This window comes from Taudactylus pleione, unplaced genomic scaffold (genome assembly GCF_031769625.1).
Source record: "Taudactylus pleione unplaced genomic scaffold, aTauple2 ptg000188l, whole genome shotgun sequence".
In the NCBI taxonomy this organism is placed as follows: Eukaryota; Metazoa; Chordata; class Amphibia; order Anura; family Myobatrachidae; genus Taudactylus; species Taudactylus pleione.
In genome coordinates, this window is record NW_028284590.1 from 1824445 (window position 1) to 1845018 (window position 20574).

Consider the following 20574-nt stretch of genomic DNA (forward strand, 5'->3'; position numbering starts at 1 on the left):
ACCTAATGACATCTGCTCCTGAGTATCATTCATGAGTCGTTTATCCTGGATCTTTAGCATAGCAATTGGTTCTGTAATTGACATTTTGATGCCTTTGTGCACCTTACTCTTTCATATTACATAAACCTTGGATAGAAGCTGCTCCTGGCTCGCTTGCTGCCTTGTTAAATCTGCCACTTATTGGCAACGTTGCACAATAAACGACTGTGTATTATTTAACGGGACTGTTTATTTCCCCAACCGCAGAATATTAATCGAAGTTTTTGATAGGTGTGTTTAATATTATTATTATTATTATTATTATTATTATTATTTTATTTTATTTAAACAGTTTGTGTTCAGGTCATTAGCTGAGGTGATGAATGTAAAAGTGTCGCACAGTAACAGTTTAAATTAATAAATACTATTTGTATCGTGAAAAAGAGTGTTGAGCAAGAATAATAAATAGTAACTAAAAAGGACAAAACTAGTCGAATAATGCAACATTAAAAAAACCTCCTTCACCGTATCATTATTGTCACATTGTGCATTTTTTACCTTACGCCTAATGGTTGACATGATCTTTAACACCATATATGTATGTATATATATATATATATATATATATATATATACACACACACATTCATACTCTCAGACACATACACAATAAATATATATATTTATATACACAGTATATATATATATAAACACATATATACATACATATAAACACATATATACAGGCGTGGAATAAAATGGGGAAATATCACATTTTGATCATTTTAATCATTTTATTCTGTATAAGATAAATATTTTGTGAGATATTACAATAACACAGTATTCCTGTAGAAAGTAGGCATATTAAAGTCTCATACTGAAGAAATCAACAACGTAATAAAATGTTCAATACTATTTTATACCAAATGGGTTTTTATGGTTTTGTGCAGTACGTCATTGTACAGTATACAGCATGACAAACAGATATGACCGTACAAATTAATTCCCAATGAACCAGCACGTCAGACAGCAATGATTCTGATCTGTATTAACATCACGGGGCACAGAATAATCTAATTACCGATTAATAAATGGTGTGTATATTGGTTTTTTAACTACCGCAAAACGGGTACAACTGAATATTGCCCATCCAAAGAAATTGCATTTTGTCTCCATAGAAAGTGTAAGAGGAACTGCATAAATGCTTTAAAAATATAGAAAAATTCTGTTTATCTAATGAATATTTATTAATAGGATAATTGTTAGGTTAGGAAAAGAAAGCAAAACAGAGGATTATGATAGTCAAACAGCTTTTTAGCTGGGGGAGGGGGGGGAAAACATGATTTGAAGATCTGTTAAATTATATAAAATAAAACCTTAATTTTCTCTTTTGCTATTTGCAATCTTAGACTTCATGTCTGCTTTTCACAAACAGTAATTCTGTATTTTAAAGAGTGAAGGGGTCTCATGCTACAGGGTACTAACTGTTATTTATATATATATATATATATATATATATATATATATATACATATATATATATATATATATATATATATGAAATCATAATTTAACTCTTTATTACGAACACTACCATTTGTGAAAACCTGATTGTACTTCCCAGTTGGGTCCTGTAAGACATTGGCAAGCCTTAATAACGGAGCCTCTTTTCTGATTTTGCAAGGTAAAACTTCTAAGGCAACACAACTTTCTAAGCGCTCAGCTGCTGGTTTAAATTAGTTAATTTTTTTTTATTATTTCTTTTTACAGGTTTTTTTTCTATAAATTATATATAATTCTACTTCCTCGTATTATAAAAAAAATCAATGGAGTTGCATGGTTTCAAATAGGAAATTCACGTTATAAAAAAGTCATTCAAAATTCTGTACAAAAATCACAACAAAATAATTCAGCAAACGGGTACAGCAACTAGTAGTAAAATTGTCGATTGAAAAATATATTTCTATATATTTATTTTATTGGCCCACTATTCGTTTAAAAATTGCATAGATCCTAATTATTATTATTATTGCTTTGCGATTTTCGTTTTTAATATATAGATATATTTTTTTATCTGAATCAGATAAAAATAACACGATATGGATATAGTATGCGTTCTCCAAAATCTAGAGAGTCACTCTTGGGCGAGCTTAGGGTATATATACATACAATAATACAGCAGGTGAAGAGGAATAGTAAATCCCACGTTTTACAGGCAATAGAGATAAAAAGTAAATGAGTCAGTTAGAGAGCGGAACATTTTGCACTTTCCAGCAATGGTACCCATTGGGCTGCTGTTTGTAAACAAGACAGTACCATAAAGCACGGGTAATTACAGAAGTTTCATTTGATCTCTAGAAAGTTAGTCGTGAAAGATGGCATTCAGTTGGGCACTCATGACTCTTTCGTGGTGTGTATGGCCATCATAGGACATAATGCTGTCAATAGGGATTTCACACCTGGGGCCAGAGCTGGCGAAGAGGGACCCATGACTTTGAGCCACTGCAATACTGGCAGGGTAGTGCATGGTAAAGGCATAATTTTTATCAAACTCTGCTGAAGGCTCGTGTTTGAAGGAAAAGTTCCCATTAACACTCAGGGGTGGGCTCAGAGGCCCATCGAATGAAGGGCTGGTGCAGTCAGTGACAGTGCCTTCAAAGAACGGCTCCAGGGCAGCCCCATATGAATGGGGCTTGACGTGAAAAATTTGGGAGCTGTCCATGGTACCGTAAGGAGGACTGGGAAGACCAGGCGATTGATAAGGGTAAGGATGCAAGGGGAAGGAAGCACTGGCTGCTTGCATATGGGGTGGCATGTCTTGGTTCTGTTCTGGAAGAAAAGTTCTGGGGTTGAGCTGAAGGCACCCAGCTACAAGGTTAGTGGTAGGTTGGGAAAGTCCTTTGCAAAGTGTCTGCACAAATGACACCAGATCTGGGCTTTTCCCAGATCTCAAAATCTCAGAGAGAGCCCATATGTAGTTTTTAGCCAGGCGCAGGGTCTCAATCTTGGACAACTTTTGGGTCTTGGAGTAACAGGGTACCACCTTGCGCAGGCTGTCCAGGGCAGCGTTCAAACCATGCATGCGGTTTCTTTCCCTGGCATTGGCTTTCATTCGCCTCATTTTAAAGCGCTCCACCCTGGCTTTAGTCATCTTCTTCTTCTTGGGTCCACGCCTCTTGGGTTTCTGGTCATCGTCTTCTTCATCATCTTCATCCTCATCATCCTCATCCTCCTCATCGTCATCATCGTCATCCTCCTCACACTCTTCCTCCTCATTCTCCTCTCCTGTGTGATGCTTTAGGGAGTTCTCATCCACATCTTGGATGGACCCCTCCAGCTCTTCTTTCTTCTTCTCCATGTCATGGTCATCTTGGGAGCCCAAACACTCCTCTACCCAACCTCTCGAGCCCTCGGTGTCGGACAGGATCAACCCATTATCTCGGTAGGACTTGGTCATCTTCAGAATCTGTTATTCGGAGGAGAAGGGTGTAGGTAAATAAACCGTAAACTCAACACATCACAATTGAGAGAATTGAGTACAGTCATCTAATAAAGTGCAGTAAGAGATGAAAGAGTAACTTATACAGTCCCGCATTATAATAAGATATACCTGAAACTGCCTGTTAGGTAAACTAGAGGCATTATTATGGCTGATCTGAAGTAGATTAGGGAAATACGATTTTCGCAATGTGTAGAATCAACCGAAATCTGGAGTTTGACCTAAAAGAACTTTATTTATTTTTACCTATAGATTATATCAAAAACTCAGGAAAAAAACGATAATAAATGTGGCGCAGGCGCCGTGAATAGAGGGGATCAGGTGCAGTTCAGCTACTTACTATACACATCTCCCACTTGTAGTTTACTGCATTGGATAATTCGCAGCAAAACAAAATACATGTCCCATACATAAAGTAGAGACTGGACATCTCAGCTACAATACCTTATGCTCTAAAACATATGGGAAATAAAATAAAGCACATTGTTTGCATTATATATATATATATATATATATATATATATATATATATATATATATAAAATTATTTTTATTTATTTATTTATTTTCATTGTAAAGCTACCGGTGTGGCACGTACCCTGGCAGTAACAGGTAGTATATGTTCCTCGTATAATCTCCCCTTCCCATGCTAATTACAGCTCAGCCATCCTCTATGGAGAGTGCAGAATATGCACCGTTACAGACCAGGTGTCGTTGTAACACCGCACAGGTAAGCGGGAATAAACTACATCCTAAAACATTACTAGCGATAGCACCATATGTATTAATTTATTTAGCAGTAACTGTGCAGGATGAGATAGAGATAGATAGATAGATAGATAGATAGATAGATAGATAGATTAGATAGATAGATAGATAGATAGATAGATAGATAGATAGATAGATAGATAGATAGATAGATAGATAGACAGATGCAATATACACAACATACTGCAATATTTAATTAATTGAAAGGTTACTACAATTAAAGGACATAAAACTAACCAACAGTTCAGTGAACAGTTAAAAAGGATCATTCCCTAATAATAATAGTAATAACAGAATCTTTGGAATGATATAATAGTATATATATATATATATATATATATATATATATAAAATCATGATGCACGTCAGACTTACCTTAAAGTTGGTGTATCCTCAGAGCTGATAGTCTCATAACCCCTCCGGTGACTCCAGGCAGAGTGCAGGTTCTGGAGTGGAAATATTTTTGATTATTTCTGGGGGCTCCGATGAGACTACGGGGTTATATAGCGGGTGCAGTGACGCTAAGAGACAAGTGAGAGGGAGGAGGAGAAGGGGAGGGGGAGGGGAGGAGGGAGCAGCCTGCTAGATTAGGACGGGGGACCTGGTGCGCATGCGCCTGATGTAAAGGCCACCTCTGACTTTCCCCCGGCACGCGCCATATGGTCCCCCCCGGGTCACGTGACCGGGCCCCCCTCTCTTCCTTCCAATTGTATTCAGCGCTGCTGCCTGGCTCCCAGCTCTTTGTGGCCATCTGTCGCCGGTTGCACAGTCTGCGTATACCCGCAACACAGGGCTAACCCCTTCCTCCCCAGGCACTGTCTGCCTCACCCCTCTGCCGGCTCTACGTGCCTCTAGGTGCCCCCTCATCTGCACACTGCCAGCAGTGACATACTGCATGGGATTCCGACACTTTCCCATCTCCTCTTTCTTTCTTTCTTTCTTTCTTTCTTTCTTTCTTTCTTTCTTTCTTTCTTTCTTTCTTTCTTTCTTTCTTTCTTTCTTTCTTTCTTTCCTTCCTCTCTCTCTCTCTCTCTCTCTCTCTCCCTCTCTTTACTATTCCCTCATTCTTTCTCTTTACTATTTCCTCTTTCTTTCCTCTCTCTCTCTCTCTTTACTATTTCCTCTTTCCTCTCTCTCTTTACTATTTCCTCTTTCTTTCCTCTCTCTCTCTCTCTTTACTATTTCCTCTTTCTTCCCCCTCTCTCTCTCTCTACTAATTCCTCTTTCTTTCCCCTCTCTCTCTCTCTCTCTCTCTCTCTCTCTCTCTCTCTTTACTATTTCCTCTTTCTTTACCCTCTCTCTTTCTCTCTCTCTCTCTCTCTCTCTCTCTCTCTCTCTCTCTCTCTCTCTCTCTCTCTCTCTCTCTCTCTCTCTCTTTACCATTTCCTCTTTCTTTCCTCTCTCTCGCTTTCCGTTTTCTTTCTTTCTTTCTTTCTTTCTTTCTTTCTTTCTTTCTTTCTTTCTTTCTTTCTGTCTTTCTTTCTTTCTTTTTCCATATCAAAATCCCTCTCATTTAGTCATGTCCATTCGTTTAGATATATATATATATATATATATATATATATATTTGTATTTATTCAGAGTAGTCATTCATTATTCAGCTGTAATTAATACCTGCGCCTCTGTGAATCTCATATCTGTAAATCTCTGCCTTTATTTTAAAATGTACCCTTTCCCCTTCCTCTTTTTTGACTATATAATTGTTTTATTTATCATACTTTTGCCCCGATACTGTACGTGTATGTGGTGTTTTACCCAGTAGCATGCCACACTTACATTATAGGAGAGGAGAGGAGTGGTAAGACAGTGGTCACAGGTATAGCAGACACCACCTTATGATAAATACAGTAGAGTCTAATGTTATTTAACATCATGTATTCTGAACTACAGTAAATACAAAGTGTGGGTGATGTGCTGGAGACAGATTATTGCTTCCAGAGAAACTCATTATATTATTTTATGCAGTAAGGTGATTAATCACAATACACCAGAGAATAACACTTCACCAATGCTGTAGATTCCTTCAAGCTAGAGAAGGAATAATATAAACGTATCGTGTACAAGTAACATGTTAGTCTCTGACTGTGGGCTGGTAGCTCCGGCAGATCTATTATAGAACTTTATGTCCCATAACAGGACATGCTATTCTATATTAGGGTTTCCGGATTACTTTTACTACAGCCCAGTTCTCAATTTTATCTATTATATACCAATAATTTGCTTTTGGCCTCTGTAGGCTGTTTTCTCCTGTATCTATGAACAGAAATAGGTGTAATAATCTTTCTTTCAATAAAAGATTTATTATTATTATTAATAATAATAATAATAATAATAATAATAATAAAAAAATAAATATTTTTTTAAATTATTATTATTATTATTATTATTATTATTATTATTATTATTATTAATAATAAAGTGTTACTCTTGTATCCAACGCAAATTCGCATTTTTTTTAAGTTAAATATAAGTCCTTGCTATGGGAGCTGACACTCTTCCCTCAAGGAAGAATGCATTCATCTATTAACTCTCTAATGTACTCAAGTACCTTGTGATAAAACAAAACCAGTTATCACATCTGGGAAAGCAGCTTATTGCCATTTCACATGAGTTGAATTTCTGCTGGGAAGAAAAGGTCTTTACAGGCTCCCAATTTACTTTTTATTGATTTAATACACACTGGTTTATTTCCATTTTAAGATGCACTTAGAGTCAAACCTTTTATGGGGATTATGCAGCACAGTGCGCCCATCCCAAGGCATTAAACTGCAAAATGCACTCACCACTCTACCGGCCATACCTTCATTGGGGGAATGCTCTATATTATTGTGTGTGGTGTAAGAAGATTACAATGCACAGGACAGATTCCAGGTCTATGTGCTGTGCAAACCCAGCGCAATAATCCCCTCTCTCCTCTCATTACTTATAATAAGGAGCATCATTCTACCTGCCTTAGTTATAATACCTGTTTAGGCCGCCATACTTTCAGAAACAATTATCTGTCCTGTTTCTTCTGTGTTGCTCTGTTCCACCAGCAAGGGAGATCAGTTCAGGCTGCAAATGTACACGTAGCCTTGTGTCTGCAGCATAACAAACCTTTCAGCCCGACAGATGGGCAGAGCAGGTAGTATGTGTGTGTGGCTCTGCAGGACAGGAGCATGGATCATCTGTGTGCATGAGTCACCAACACTGGTCCAGAGGTCTTACAAGTCAAAGGCTGTTGCTGGCTTATGGTGTCCCAGCTAGCTACAGTAAGTGCACTTACCCTGCTTACTGTACTGCCTGTGAGAGCTGGACATCTAGAGGAAAATGTTATCATTTAGTCCAGAATTCTACTAATAGAGTCACAGTTTGCCTTCTATAACGCATGTGTCTACGTTAACAGCGACTATTTACTCAGTTTTATTTGCCTAGCATTAACAATGTAAATCAGAGGTAATCAACCAGTTGCTGCCCAGTGGTTATTGAGCTACAAGAACCAGCATACCCTGATGGCCTCAATCTGGTACGGCATGCCCTGACCTGTAGTCATACTACAGCTAACCAGCTACAGGTTGCCCAGTCCTTGCATAAAGACTTTTGCCCCCTTACCCCCCCAAAAAATTCTAGACATAGAAAGTCTCCCATTGTTTTATGCTTTACTAGTGATAAACCCACAAGGCTCCTCACAGCCTCCCGAGCTCACTCTCCTTCTTTCCAGCCTCCCCAGCTCATTACTAGCCTCCACAGCCCACTCTCAGCCCCCATCTTACTCCCAGCCCCTTTATCCCACTCTCAGCCTTCCGAGCCTGCTCCCAGCCTCTATAGCCCACTTCCACCCCCTAGCCCACTTTCAGCCTCCTCAGCCCACTCCAAGCCCCCCAGCCTGACTGCTGTCCAGGGAGAGGCACGCGAGCCGCACACGCTCCGGACAAAAGCCTCTCTTCTGCCTGGCTAAGCACCCCAGGGGGGCAGGCAGCCTGTACTCATAAACCCAACCGACCCAGCAGATCTCAATCCTTTATAAGCCAATAACCCCCCTCTAAATCCCAACGGACTACTGGAGGCAACCTGCCATTTATTTATCCCCCTGAGTCTAACTGACTGTGAAAAGCCACAGTCATGTATTCATCCAAATCCGAAGTCTTGTGGGCTAACACTGAGGGACAGCCGTCTATCCCCCTCTAATCCCAACCCATGTCTACATCATCTGACAATAGAGGAAGACCCAATTAACTCTCATGCACGTTAACCCTTTATTAATCATAGCTCTTTAATCACCACCAAAAGCACTTAGCATGTAAATGTACTGCAAACCACCATTTAGTCATGATTGTACCAGCAAAATATTGTGACCAGAGACATAACATTATTATAATACTAATAGCTAATGTTGACATATAGTAACCCTTAATGCTTATATGCTAACATTTAAGCACTCTCTGCATTTTAGCTAATAGCTAATGTTATTTGCACAAATGTGTGTCCATTACTCTGTGTTGTATGAAACTATTTCTTTTTTGCAGATTATTTAAATAGCCTATAGTTGCACTTTTAGCTAATTACAGCACAAGTTTAAAGGAAAGGTCAGCATATTAATGTGTCTAACTTCCCATGTCACTCCGTTCATCTATTATTATATAAACTGTGCTAAAAATAGCCAAACACAACCAGTCTAAACATATACAGGGCAGATCCAGTCCATTTAATTCTCTGGGGGGTAGGCGGCATTATCTTAATACATTTAATTGATTGAGATTGCACCTGCGAGAGAGCAAAAAACAAAAACAAAACTGATTTCATCCCCAAATCGCTTAAAGCTATTATGCAGGGTATATTCTCTGGTAAATTATTTACTTGTGCAATCTTGCCAAGGTTGTTAAACCCTATAAACCCATGAGCCAAATTGGTAAATAGGAGCTCATCGATGCTCCCAGACATTAATCGATATAGTAAAATGATTGTGGTATTGCTAATTATCATGAATGGATCTTTGTTGTATATGTGACATAAAGCATGTGAAGTCATGCTTAACTACATGATGCTAAACTGTTACCTGGCACCTTCACATGCAATGTTGCACTTTAATGCCAGTTATAGTGTAGGTTGGTACTTGAATTATCCAGTGCAGATGATGTTCACCTGTTTCATCCCTCTTAGTACATGGCAAGGCAGTAGTTCACATTGCATGCACACACTATTTATTTAGCCATCCTGCCTGACATCTGCTTCTAGCACAATCTCAGGGACAGATTTACAAGGTTCCAAGAGAGCACAGGAGCCAGGTAACAGTGAAGTGGTTAGTTCCTCCCAGCAGGTGATCATTATGGTGCCCCTGGGAAGAGACATTTCAGGTTTGACCAGACTCCTAAAATACGTTTACGATACTTATAAATTCATATCCATACTTTTTATAGCATTGTACGCGCTACAGAGTCCCGTCAGTGCTCCAATTATATCAGACAGCTAAGAGTTTGTCAGTGGTAAACATACAGTACACTGACAGCGAGACCGAATTCAGCACCAGAGGAGGGACAGCTCCCTGCCCAGGTGGACGAGCTCGGTTGTCAAACAGAATAATGCATAATTACACTGAGTGCAGCAGGTACCGGAGAGAGAGAGAAAGAGAGAGAGAGAGAGAGAGAGAGATATCAAGGCATGGACTCCACAACTCACCCTCAGAGCTCACCCTCACCTTGGGGTAAATTTACTAAAGTGAGAGTTTTTAGAAGTGAGTTTTACAAATGATGTTGTCAATAGCAACCAATCAGATTCTACTTAACATTTAACTAGCACCTTCTAGAAGATAATAGCTAGAATCTGGTTGCTATGGGCAACATCACACACGTCATGTAGACAGACACATACACCGATCAGCTATAACATTAAAACCACCTACAGCTGTTCTGTGGTATCTGGCACCAAGACTTTAGCAGTAGATCCTTTATGTCCTGTAAATTGCGAGGTGGGGGCCCCATGGCTCAGACTAGTGTTTCCTTCACATTCCACAAATGCTCGATTAGAGTGAGATCTGGGGAATTGGAGGCCAAGTCAACACCTTGCACTCTTTGTCATGTTCCTTAAACCATTTCTGAACAGTTTTTGCACTGTGGCAACCGGGGGCATACCGTTACCATGAAGGGGTGTACTTGGTCTGCATTAGATGGAACATGCTCTATTCCCTTGGAGATGAGGAATTTCATGTCTACTCATTTTTCCAATGTTCCTGATGTCATCTTGTAGTCTACATTTCTAATCTTCACAACAAAGAAAATTCAGTATCACACCTGGCTGCGCAACAAAATATAAAAGCAGCTGCCTCACATATACAATGGGGTAAACATTGTATATGTTTACCCCATTGTACCGCATTGTACCGCAACACCCTCATATGGTGAGAAAGACATGGACCATTTGGTCTCTCCTCATGAACTTGCCTTTCTTTTGAGTCCCTCATTTTATGTGCACATCAAGTTTTATGCATCATTTTTACTATACTTTTTTTGTCCACAAATTTGTGTGTTTTTAATTAGTGGAATAAATATTTGTCTATCCTATTAATATGCTTTGAGAGATATGTGTATTCGTTTTTTGAAGTACGCATCCATGTAAAGCTTAGCACCGTTCATTATACAAAATTCTGTTGTATACATTTCTAATCTGTTTTAATCTTGTGAATATAGGGCCTGATTCAGACCCGCTCGCTAGATGCCGTCAGCTGCCAAAGTATGCAAATCCCGCGATCGCATGGCAAGGAATTAGCATGCCCACTATGTCTTGGCGTGCGATCGCGGTATGTATTTAGATGCCCACTAGCCTGTCTTAAGATGCCCACTTTCCCTTAGTGATACACATCATCTCCAGGAAGTGTATGCAACAATCAGTAACATCGGAGCCATATGCAGCACTTGTGGCTGACCGTACCCTACCGCAAGCACTGCGAGCGCTTCAGTGTGTAATTCAGCCATGTGAAGTGTATTACGATGCTGCATTTTAATTATACCCTCCTCTGAAATGGCGTTAAAATGCTCAGACACGCCTGCGTTCGCACCACCATTTCCCCATTTTACATTGACCAATCCCTGTTACCACCCACAAACAGCTCGTCCTGTCACTCAATCTAGCAAGGTGTCTGTGTACAAGTGGTGATCGTTTCGCGATTGCATGGACTGGTTCGCGCACGCGCATTTCATCTTATACGCATGCGTAGATTGCAAACATCGGTAAGCTACGTGCGAACGCAGCCTAGGGAACGGGTCTGAATCAGGCCCATATTTCATACCTCAACATATGCTAATAAGTAAAATACATGTTATTTGAATACTGATGACAGTCTTTATCTGATACACTTGTTTATTAGCAGAATCTGTGAAGTGTTTTCTCTACGTATTCAGGTACTGATAATTACAAGCATTACATTTAGTAGCTCCTTAAATGTTTTTCTTATCCAGTCAAGTTCTTCCATGGGTCAATTTTTGGCATTTTGAAACTCTTATGCTGTGTACACACTTACCGATGTGTACCCGGACGATATGCCGGCCCGACGGCCGGCATATCGTACCGTGTGCACACATTGAGCGATGTAATGAAGGACGGAACGATCCCTCGTTTCGTCCTTCATTACTTGCAATGGCACCACATGCGATATCATCCGGTTAGTTGTGCAGCCCAGTCGACCAGACTTTATCACACGTGACCGCTGGAGCACGCAGATAGTCTGTACATACTATGCGATCCACACAATCTACCCTTCCAATCCACATTGGAGCAATAGTTTGTTCAATGGATCACATAGTGTGTACCCAGCTTTGGATGTTATCTTTGGTGTGGGTAGGTCCGACTGCACTAATTCCTATGGGAGTCCCACCAAGCGACTACAATATATAGACTTTGGTCCCCCCTCATTTTAAATAAACGTATGCAAAGAATTTAGAGAGCGCTCTGAGGAATAAAATGGCGTCAATTATTTCTTTTAAAAGCACATGAATATATATTATTTATTCAAAAAGAGATCACATAAAAAAACAGACAGACATATATAATGCAGGGTTATGTATAAAACAATTCCTTTATCTTTTCACACTATGCCCGTATTCAATTAGTTTCGCACCCGCAATACTTTTCCACCTACCGTACTTTTCGCATACATCGCGTGTTATGGCCGCGGAAACTTATCGGGAAAAGATGCACTAACATTGGGGATCAGTATAGATGTCCCCGATTAGCCCCCTTGGAGCTATTTGGGGTACTTAAGTGCTTTCAATTGCCTCTATATAGCGCCTTTGCACAAGTGGTGAAGAATAGCATGTTTTTTTTTAAAAAAAAAACACCCTGATTCAGAGCGGGCGCTCGTTCAGAGCGTCCGGCTCTGAATCAGGCCCAGTGTTCAAATGTTTCTTGCTGGGAAATAGATACAAAACATTATGATCGATCACTCTGAATAAAAATCCCATCTTGTGAAGGAATAAGGAAATAAAATATATCTATATAGTCAAAGAAAATATATAATTGTATATATATATATATATATATATATATATATATAAACAAGACAAGTAGGCGCTGTTAGTGTAGTATTTTTAAAACCTGTTTGGTTATTGTGGTATGTATTGTGCGTACATTAAATAAGAATATTTAAGCTTATCTCAATTCCACTTTGATCGATGGTATGATGAATCAAGACCCAATACTTCTTTAAAGCCTCCAAATTCGGAATACAGCCCAGCACCAAAAACAAGATCAGAAAAAACTCACAGGGTAGTATGTATTGACTTTGTCAAAAAAGTAAGGATTAAAAACACGTACATGAAAACCACTTGACACAATGCATATAAACAAATACGAATCACCCACCCCGGGATCTGAGTAGTCCAACCAAAATGGTACCGAATTGTGGGAACTCCAGACAGCTGTGGTATTTCTTCAATGGGTGCAAGCTTTGGAAAACCGTGAGCAGGAACCTCCAACGCGTTTCATTTGAACCAAACTTCCTGTGTATATATACACAGGTAAAATAGCCCTAATTGGAGGAGAGGACACACTACTAAATAAAGTTTAAAATAAAATCATTAAAAAAACAAAAATAAAAAAATACATAACATTGGGGTATTCTTGAATAAATGGAAAAATTCCAGAGTTCTCCAAATAAATATGTAGTTCATAGCCATATATCTTAAAAAAAATGAGGTATAGGCAGTTAATGAATAGTTAATTGGCGTAACGCTAGATGATCTTACCAGTAAGATGTTCCACAGGTGCCTGTCCGCATTTGAAATTCTAGTGCCGATCGGGTAAACTATTGTCCCCTGTGCTTAAGCTAGATCCCTTCTGGTATCGAAAGACCAGGCAGTCCCTGATGTAATCTCAGGCTAGGGTGTCCGCCAGTAATAATGGGTTAGTGGCTCTCTTATTCACACTAAATAATCTGCAAAAAAGAAATAGTTTCATACAACACAGAGTAATGGACACACATTTGTGCAAATAACATTAGCTATTAGCTAAAATGCAGAGAGTGCTTAAATGTTAGCATATAAGCATTAAGGGTTACTATATGTCAACATTAGCTATTAGTATTATAATAATGTTATGTCTCTGGTCACAATATTTTGCTGGTACAATCATGACTAAATGGTGGTTTGCAGTACATTTACATGCTAAGTGCTTTTGGTGGTGATTAAAGAGCTATGATTAATAAAGGGTTAACGTGCATGAGAGTTAATTGGGTCTTCCTCTATTGTCAGATGATGTAGACATGGGTTGGGATTAGAGTAGGTTTTTTTTTGAGAAAATAAGTAGTCCTGTCAAATTTGGGGTACTTAAAAATGGGTGCAAACATGGTTTAAAATTGCTAAAGTGTAGATTTTAGTGCCGCCAAAAACGCACCTTCAGCAAGCACCTGCAAGCAAAAAAACACCTCCCCCATACTTGCAGACCCCCCAAAAGTCTATTTTGCTACTTTTTATGTGTGTACCCCCACTTAGTACTTTTTTGCCCCCATTTTCAAAGTAATTTTTGGGGGTGTTCCTCACTTTTTTTTAGGGATTTTTTTTTTCCAGTGCAATTCTGCACTTTTTTTCCACATGCTATTCATAGGCGAAACTTTTTTGCATATTACATTGCATTGAATTTCCATATATGCAAAAAGTCTTTGCAGTTGAATACGGCAAAAGTTTCCACCTGGCAAAATGACGTCATCCGCGATACTTTTTCGCGGATTCCGACTTTTTGCTGCTAATTGAATACGGGCCTAAATGTGGCTATAATTATAGATGATTCAGAATATAAATTCTCAGAATATAATCAGTGTTATTTTACACTGATCCTGCTTATAGTGTGGCAAAGAACTCTTTTCAAGGATACAAAGTAATTCTCACTAGCAAACAGTGGGCCTGATTCAGACCCGCTCACGAGCGCTGAGCGCTCGCAAGCGGGTCGATGGTGCCCTAGTGCAAATGCGCATGACGGAGTGAGCTTCGTCGTGCGCATGTGCGAGACCCGAATAACGACGGGTAGCCGTCGTTATGGGTCTCGCACCAAAGGGGGCGTGCTGTCGATGTTGAGTGACAGCACGCCCCCTTTGATGGGCGTGCAAGGGGCGTGGCTGCCAGACGGAGGCGTTCCCATGGGAACGCCTACCGTCTGGGTCCGGCCCCACTGACATCACTAGTGATGTCAGTGGGAGTGATTTTGGCTCTGATAGAGCCAAAATCACTCCAGGGCTTGCGGTACCGCAGGGTCTCGTCGCAAGCCCGATGGTCGCGATGGTCTTGACCATCGCGACCATCATCATGGACGCTCGCATAAGCTGTGGGTGGTAACCCACAGCTATGCGAGTGTCCAAGAGGCGGCACTTTTTTAAAAAAAAAACACCCTGATTCAGAGCGGGCGCTCGTTCAGAGCGTCCGGCTCTGAATCAGGCCCAGTGTTCAAATGTTTCTTGCTGGGAAATAGATACAAAACATTATGATCGATCACTCTGAATAAAAATCCCATCTTGTGAAGGAATAAGGAAATAAAATATATCTATATAGTCAAAGAAAATATATAATTGTATATATATATATATATATATATATATATAAACAAGACAAGTAGGCGCTGTTAGTGTAGTATTTTTAAAACCTGTTTGGTTATTGTGGTATGTATTGTGCGTACATTAAATAAGAATATTTAAGCTTATCTCAATTCCACTTTGATCGATGGTATGATGAATCAAGACCCAATACTTCTTTAAAGCCTCCAAATTCGGAATACAGCCCAGCACCAAAAACAAGATCAGAAAAAACTCACAGGGTAGTATGTATTGACTTTGTCAAAAAAGTAAGGATTAAAAACACGTACATGAAAACCACTTGACACAATGCATATAAACAAATACGAATCACCCACCCCGGGATCTGAGTAGTCCAACCAAAATGGTACCGAATTGTGGGAACTCCAGACAGCTGTGGTATTTCTTCAATGGGTGCAAGCTTTGGAAAACCGTGAGCAGGAACCTCCAACGCGTTTCATTTGAACCAAACTTCCTGTGTATATATACACAGGTAAAATAGCCCTAATTGGAGGAGAGGACACACTACTAAATAAAGTTTAAAATAAAATCATTAAAAAAACAAAAATAAAAAAATACATAACATTGGGGTATTCTTGAATAAATGGAAAAATTCCAGAGTTCTCCAAATAAATATGTAGTTCATAGCCATATATCTTAAAAAAAATGAGGTATAGGCAGTTAATGAATAGTTAATTGGCGTAACGCTAGATGATCTTACCAGTAAGATGTTCCACAGGTGCCTGTCCGCATTTGAAATTCTAGTGCCGATCGGGTAAACTATTGTCCCCTGTGCTTAAGCTAGATCCCTTCTGGTATCGAAAGACCAGGCAGTCCCTGATGTAATCTCAGGCTAGGGTGTCCGCCAGTAATAATGGGTTAGTGGCTCTCTTATTCACACTGACCCGGGGGACGTGATTCTGACCGACTAGTGCTACAGCATTCACGCTCCCATCTGGTACAGCGCCCTGGTACATTCTGTTCCGGCTCCTACAGAGGCTATAGCATGACCTGAGTTCTGCTTGCTAGCATAGTTCCCATTATAATAAGGCACGTATATTCAAATATAGAGTATTGGTGCTGTGCCAAACTAACGCGTTTCACCCCGGCAGGGGCTTTCTCAGAGTTGATCTTTGGTGTCTCTTGAATCAATTTTACATTTAGTGGGTTATTTTAAAAGATTTTATTGATATACTTTGATTGGTCATTAATATTATTGATAAAGGTAAAATCACATTCTCAACAGTTTGATCCTTCCTTGCAATTGTGTTACTGACCACACTGGATAAAATGACAAGTGCAGTCTCGCTACTCACAGTTATTTCTTAGAGGAAACAGGCACGATCACATTGTTTGTCTACCTGATAAGTCAGGTCTACATTGTCCTCTCTTGCAGTCTTTCCCATGAGTTGGGTGTGAAGTGCCGACAGTGGGGATCCTGGCAGTGAGAATCCTGATGCTGGGATCCCGACAGGGTTAACATACCAACACTTGTTGGCAGTGCCAGATTAAGGCCACATAGAGCCGAGCCTAAACCCCCCCACCCCCGAAGGCCCCAGATGAAGCCACCCCCCGCCCAGGCTACATGAAGACAGGGGAAAACACTCACACATACACATAAACAGTATACACACACTAACACATATATACACATTAACACATACATACACATTATGCACACTAACACATACTGTATGCACAATATCACATACATACATACTAAAGCAGTACACATACATACTTACACTTGATGATGCAGCAGCAGCTGCAAAAGGATCCTAGGCTCTGCTCCCGCGATGTAATGACGCGATTCGCGGGGATGCATCGGTGGAGGGGGGGTATGTGCTAGTGTAAAGCTCGCCCCTCTCCCCCTTGACTGCTGATGCAACAACACTGACTGTGCTGCTGCATGCAGTCTGTCGAACAGCTGTGGCTCCAGAGCCTCGACCCTGTGTGGGGCCAGGGACAACCACCCCTGTGGTCCCCCCCCTTAATCTGGCTTTGCTTGTTGGTCAGAATGCTAACCCTCCCCCTCTCCCTACCCTAACCCTCCCTCTTTGGTGCCTAACCCTCATCTTCCCCACTAGTGCTTGAACCTAATCTCCCCTTCCACATACCCTAAACCTAACCCTTCCTCTTTAGTGCCTAACCCTAACCCTCCCCCTAGAGCCTAACCCTAACACCTAACCCTCCCCCCAATCCCGATACTTACCTTCGGCATCTTGGTGGTCAGGATGCCGGCACCGGGATTGTGACCTGGCATCCCAACCACCAGGATGCCGAACGCACCCCCTTTCCCACATCTCCAGCCCTGAAGCTAGGTTTCCAGGTGGCTTAGGCTTACAGCGCCCCCCTCCATGGCGCGCAGCACTGCAGAAATGGTGTTTTTCTTTTTTTTCAAGGGGGCATGGCCACGCCTCCTGCAATTAGGCCATGCCCCTTCCATTACCCGGGCCCGGCCAGGCTCTCAATGGCTGTGCACGTAGCTCAATGAGACTGACTAGCAGCAGAAGTTAAAACAATGGTGCCAGATGCGCAGATGCTGTCCTGATGTTGGAACCTTTGTAAGTAGAATATATGGAGGAAAATGTAATAGCCTGCAGACTGCAGGCATCGGCGAGTTCCATGCGAGACTGCCCGATCTTTTTAAGTAGCAGTCATTTAAAAGGTAAAACCAGGTTGATCTTGCCTTTAAATGATTGTTACTGTAAAACATCGGACAGTCTCGCATGGAACTCGCCGATGCCAGCAGTCCGCAGGCTGTTACATTTACACCCATGGTCTTATAATTTATCCATTGATGGTGTAATCCTCCATAGAAGTTATGTATAAGCTATTAAAAAATGAGCACTGCCTAATAAATCCGTAAAGGTGGATTTAATATAATATATACATCAAAGTATTAATTATACACTTTAATTTGTATACCTAAAGATAGTGGGCCTGAGTAGGACGCATCTCTTTTCATGGATGCAAATAGCGAGTGTTACCGTACAGCGCACGCTCAGAAGTGAATTCACACATTTTTTAGGTGATCCACAGGTTGATGCATTTAAAATGTTGGGCGCAAGCACCAGATGTTTTAAATATGCTCATGTATCAGAGACGCACTGAGAATGCGTCACAATGGTTACCGCTGGGTGACGCAGATCGGAAATGCGAGATCTATGCAATTCCGATAGGCGTTCTTGACAGTGACTGGGGGGTGACTATACTTACATATACATGTCTATATTACATATACTCATATAGATAAACATATACATACTCCTATACATAGATATACATACATATTCCCTTTTATAGTGGAAAACATGCTGCCTGTTTATTTATACTGTACATGCTTTATTATATAGGTACATACTGTATATACTCATAAACATACCCTCATATACATAGAAAAAAGCACACACATACAGACCCCATGTACATATTTGCACATATATTCATAAATATAGGTATATACACTCCATACTTGTCTACTCTCCCGAAAGTTGCAGAAGGCTCACGATTTTTTGGGTAACCCCCTGCACCCCCGGAAGAGTAGGCATATCTCCCGCATCCCGTCCACTTCCTAGTGAAGTGGGCAGGCTGGGGAGATTTTATGGGAAATTTTCAGGTCCGCTAGTAGTAGGTGGGGCTGAAATGATGCGAATCACGTCATTTAGCCCCACCCGCCACTCACGGACACGCAAATCGCGGCCTTTTCCTGTGGTGGGGTGGGGCCTAATGGTGTATATAGCCTGTCCCCGCTCCCTGAAGATGTCAACAGAATCTCTTCTCCGGGCTTCTCCAGGGAGGAGATTTATAAAGTCGGCAAGTATGATACACCCAAACATAGAAACAGAAATACACACTTACAGACAGTCATATATTTATGTATATATGAGTGTGTGTATGTATATATATATATATATATATATATTAGGGGTGAGCGGGTTCGGATTTCTGAAATCCGAACCCCCCCGAGCCCCCCCGATCCGAGTCCGATCCGAATCAGGCTCGACTTTTCCCGCCTGACTCGGATCTGAAATCGAGGCAAAACGTCATCATCCCGCCTTCCGAGTCTCGCGGGTTTTGGATCCTATATAAGGTACCCGCGTCGGCGCCATTTTCTCACTCGGCTGTGGACAGTGAAGAGGGAGGGTGGGAGTTAGGGCTGTGTAGTGTAGTGTAGTGTAGTGTAGTGCTGCTGTTGTCCACTACTTCAAAGTCCATAGGGGCTGGCTGTGTTGTGCTGTGCTGCTGTTGTTAATAGGGGCTGTGTCCACTACTTCAAAGTCCATAGGGGCTGGCTGGACTGTGTTGTGCAGTCAGTTCTCCATAGGGGCTGTGTCCACTCCAAAGTCCTGTGCAGTGTCCCAGTCCTAAAGGAGTGCTGTAGTGTTGTCCAGGGGGTGCTCTGTCCATCAGGGGTGCTCCCCCCAAGTGCTAAAAAAATAATATATTTTCTGTGTTTGTGAATTGTGTGCGCAGTAGCCGCACGTGCATCAACAAAGTAGTGCCAAGCGTGCGCCTGTGTCATAAGTAAAGGGCCGGCTGGCTTGACCGTTAAAGGGTGCTGTAACCCCCGAAAGTACACTCCAGTCCAAACCAAAAAAAAATTATTTTCTGTGTTTGTGAATTGTGTGCGCAGTAGCCGCACGTGCATCAACAAAGTAGTGCCAAGCGTGCGCCTGTGTCATAAGTAAAGGGCCGGCTGGCTTGACCGTTAAGGGTGCTGTAACCCCCGAAAGTACACTCCAGTCCAAACCAAAAAAAAAATTATTTTCTGTGTTTGTGAATTGTGTGCGCAGTAGACGCACGTGCATCAACAAAGTAGTGCCAAGCGTGCGCCTGTGTCATAAGTAAAGGGCCGGCTGGCTTGACCGTTAAGGGTGCTGTAACCCCCGAAAGTACACTCCAGTCCAAACCAAAAAAAAAATTATTTTCTGTGTTTGTGAATTGTGTGCGCAGTAGCCGCACGTGCATCAACAAAGTAGTGCCAAGCGTGCGCCTGTGTCATAAGTAAAGGGCCGGCTGGCTTGACCGTTAAAGGGTGCTGTAACCCCCAAAGTACACTCCAGTCCAAACCAAAAAAAAAATTATTTTCTGTGTTTGTGAATTGTGTGCGCAGTAGCCGCACGTGCATCAACAAAGTAGTGCCAAGCGTGCGCCTGTGTCATAAGTAAAGGGCCGGCTGGCTTGACCGTTAAAGGGTGCTGTAACCCCCGAAAGTACACTCCAGTCCAAACCAAAAAAAAATTATTTTCTGTGTTTGTGAATTGTGTGCGCAGTAGCCGCACGTGCATCAACAAAG

At 41.1% G+C, this 20574-nt stretch overlaps 1 protein-coding gene across 2 annotated transcripts; it reads right to left on the minus strand.

Moving 5' to 3' along the window:
• Positions 1 to 783: 783 nt before the first annotated feature.
• NEUROD1 (neuronal differentiation 1) lies at positions 784 to 7294 on the minus strand. 2 transcript variants are annotated; one of them, XM_088476421.1, is made up of 3 exons: positions 7212 to 7294; positions 4622 to 4692; positions 784 to 3445 (listed from the first exon to the last, which is right to left on the minus strand). In XM_088476421.1, exon 3 carries the CDS (start codon positions 3434 to 3436, stop codon positions 2342 to 2344), a length of 1095 nt encoding a protein of 364 aa, XP_088332547.1. In that variant the 5' UTR covers positions 3437 to 3445; positions 4622 to 4692; positions 7212 to 7294; the 3' UTR covers positions 784 to 2341. The 2 variants fall into 2 exon arrangements, with proteins under 2 accessions (XP_088332547.1, XP_088332546.1); XM_088476420.1 differs by lacking the exon at positions 7212 to 7294 and having other exon boundaries at positions 4622 to 4710.
• Positions 7295 to 20574: the final 13280 nt, after the last annotated feature.